Source organism: Suricata suricatta, chromosome 7 (assembly GCF_006229205.1).
Source record: "Suricata suricatta isolate VVHF042 chromosome 7, meerkat_22Aug2017_6uvM2_HiC, whole genome shotgun sequence".
In the NCBI taxonomy this organism is placed as follows: domain Eukaryota; kingdom Metazoa; phylum Chordata; class Mammalia; order Carnivora; family Herpestidae; genus Suricata; species Suricata suricatta.
This window is the reverse complement of record NC_043706.1, coordinates 26,381,210-26,382,816: the sequence shown is the minus strand read 5'-3', so window position 1 is coordinate 26,382,816 and position 1,607 is coordinate 26,381,210. Positions and strand designations below refer to the sequence as shown.

At 61.9% G+C, this 1,607-nt stretch overlaps 1 protein-coding gene across 1 annotated transcript in view; it reads right to left on the bottom strand.

Moving 5' to 3' along the window:
• Positions 1 to 240: 240 nt before the first annotated feature.
• The window catches only part of GMDS (GDP-mannose 4,6-dehydratase), a 631,992-nt gene continuing 630,625 nt past the window's right edge, over positions 241 to 1,607 (bottom strand). The window contains exons 10-11 of the mRNA XM_029944959.1: positions 987 to 1,055; positions 241 to 679 (exon numbers count right to left, since the gene is read on the bottom strand). Of these exons, the coding sequence (XP_029800819.1) occupies positions 617 to 679; positions 987 to 1,055 (132 nt within the window). The 3' untranslated portion in view covers positions 241 to 616. The remainder of the gene's footprint in view (positions 680 to 986; positions 1,056 to 1,607) is intronic.

The following is a 1,607-nucleotide window of genomic DNA, read 5'->3' as shown; positions in this document are numbered from 1 at the left end:
GGCTTATTGTCACCAGAAGGAAAGAAATGTCCCAGGCAGAGCCCTAGGAGAACACTCCGGAGGGGCCAGGCTCAGGCCCAGCAGGGGTCTACCTGTAGGGGCTCTCTCCAAAGGGAGGCAGGCTTAAAGGAAGCTATTTCACTCCAAGGCAAGAATCTGGGTGTTTTTGTTTGGGGGCCCGTATAGCCGCTCTTATTATACTTCGGGGAGCGGGGGAAACATCGACATCGACTCTCTTAATGCTAGTTCATAGAAAGGCCACTTTTAATAAAAGAGAAAAACAATTTGAAAGCCCCACAATTTCGGTTGTCTAATGACAGAATTTCGCGTACAGTGAACTTGTGATTAAAACATCTTGTTGATTTCACAAAACCCTTCAGAAGAGGCCTCGACAAAAGGAAATTGGGCCGAACCCCCAAGTGCCACGTCCCGTCTGCTACAAACCTCAGCCGCCTCACATCCCAACAGCGGCAATAAGGCGCAGTGTCAGCGAGGGTCGCACCTTGCGGGCCGGATTCTTCCGCCCCTCCCAGGACCACACCTGCGGCCCCGCGCCGGCTGATTCCAAGCAGGGACCGTAGGCTGGCAGGGGCGGCGCATGGCTCCGCAGCCGCGCTCACGCGTTGGGGTTGTTTCTCATGAGCTCCACGTCGGCGTCCACCATCTCCCTCACCAGCTCCTGGGACCCGAGACACGGGTGGGCGGTGAGGGAGGAGTTTCTCCCACACTCTCCTGGTGACACACTCAACCTCTGTGGCGCGTTGGGAGCGGCCTCCGCAATCCTCCCTGCACCCTACCCGCCTCCACCCTGCCCCCTGCTCGCCACTTAGGCCTGGGGCATCTCGGGCGCCCCCGGGGCCCGAGCGCTGCGGCTCCGGGCGCCTCGCCGCCTCGCCGGGCCGGCCACCCCTCCCGCTGGGCCCGGCTCAGACCGGCCCCGCAGCGAGCGGGCCGGCGGATTCCGCCGAAAAATAAAAAGCACTTACATCAAAAGCGACCCGGGGTTTCCAGCTCAGCTTCTGTTTCGCTTTGGTGCAATCTCCTTGAAGAAAGTCCTGCGGGGGGAGGGAAAGATAAAGAGGACGTGGGTCGGGGGCAGTGGCGGCGTCCGGAGCCGCGGGACCCCCACCTTCCCGCTGTTGTAGGCAGACGAGCTCAGGATGCGTAAGGCTCCCGGTTTCCCTCCTTTTGGTCCCCGTCAGACACGCTCAGTCGCTGCTCCCGGAGCCGTAAATCTTGCGAAGGTCGCGTTTGAGAATGCGCTGCACAGACCAGTGCGGACCGAGACAGCGGTGCCGTCCCCAACTCACCCAGCCACCTCCTCCCGGCCACCCCTCCCCTCCACCGCGTCCCATTGACGCTTAATGACTTTAAAAAAACACACACACGGAGAACAACATTAAGTTGTCAGGACGCTACTGTGAGAACTGTTTCGAATTACCGCACTTCTCAGGCAAGTGGTGGAGTAAAGGAGCAGACGCCTCCTCCCCGCCCCCGCGCTCCGCGCCGCGGCCGCTTTCCCCTCCGCAGCGGGCCGGACGGCCGTGCGCCCTCCGCCGGCGCGCCCCGACTCTCCCCGGAGGCTCCGGGGCTCCGGGGCGCCGGGC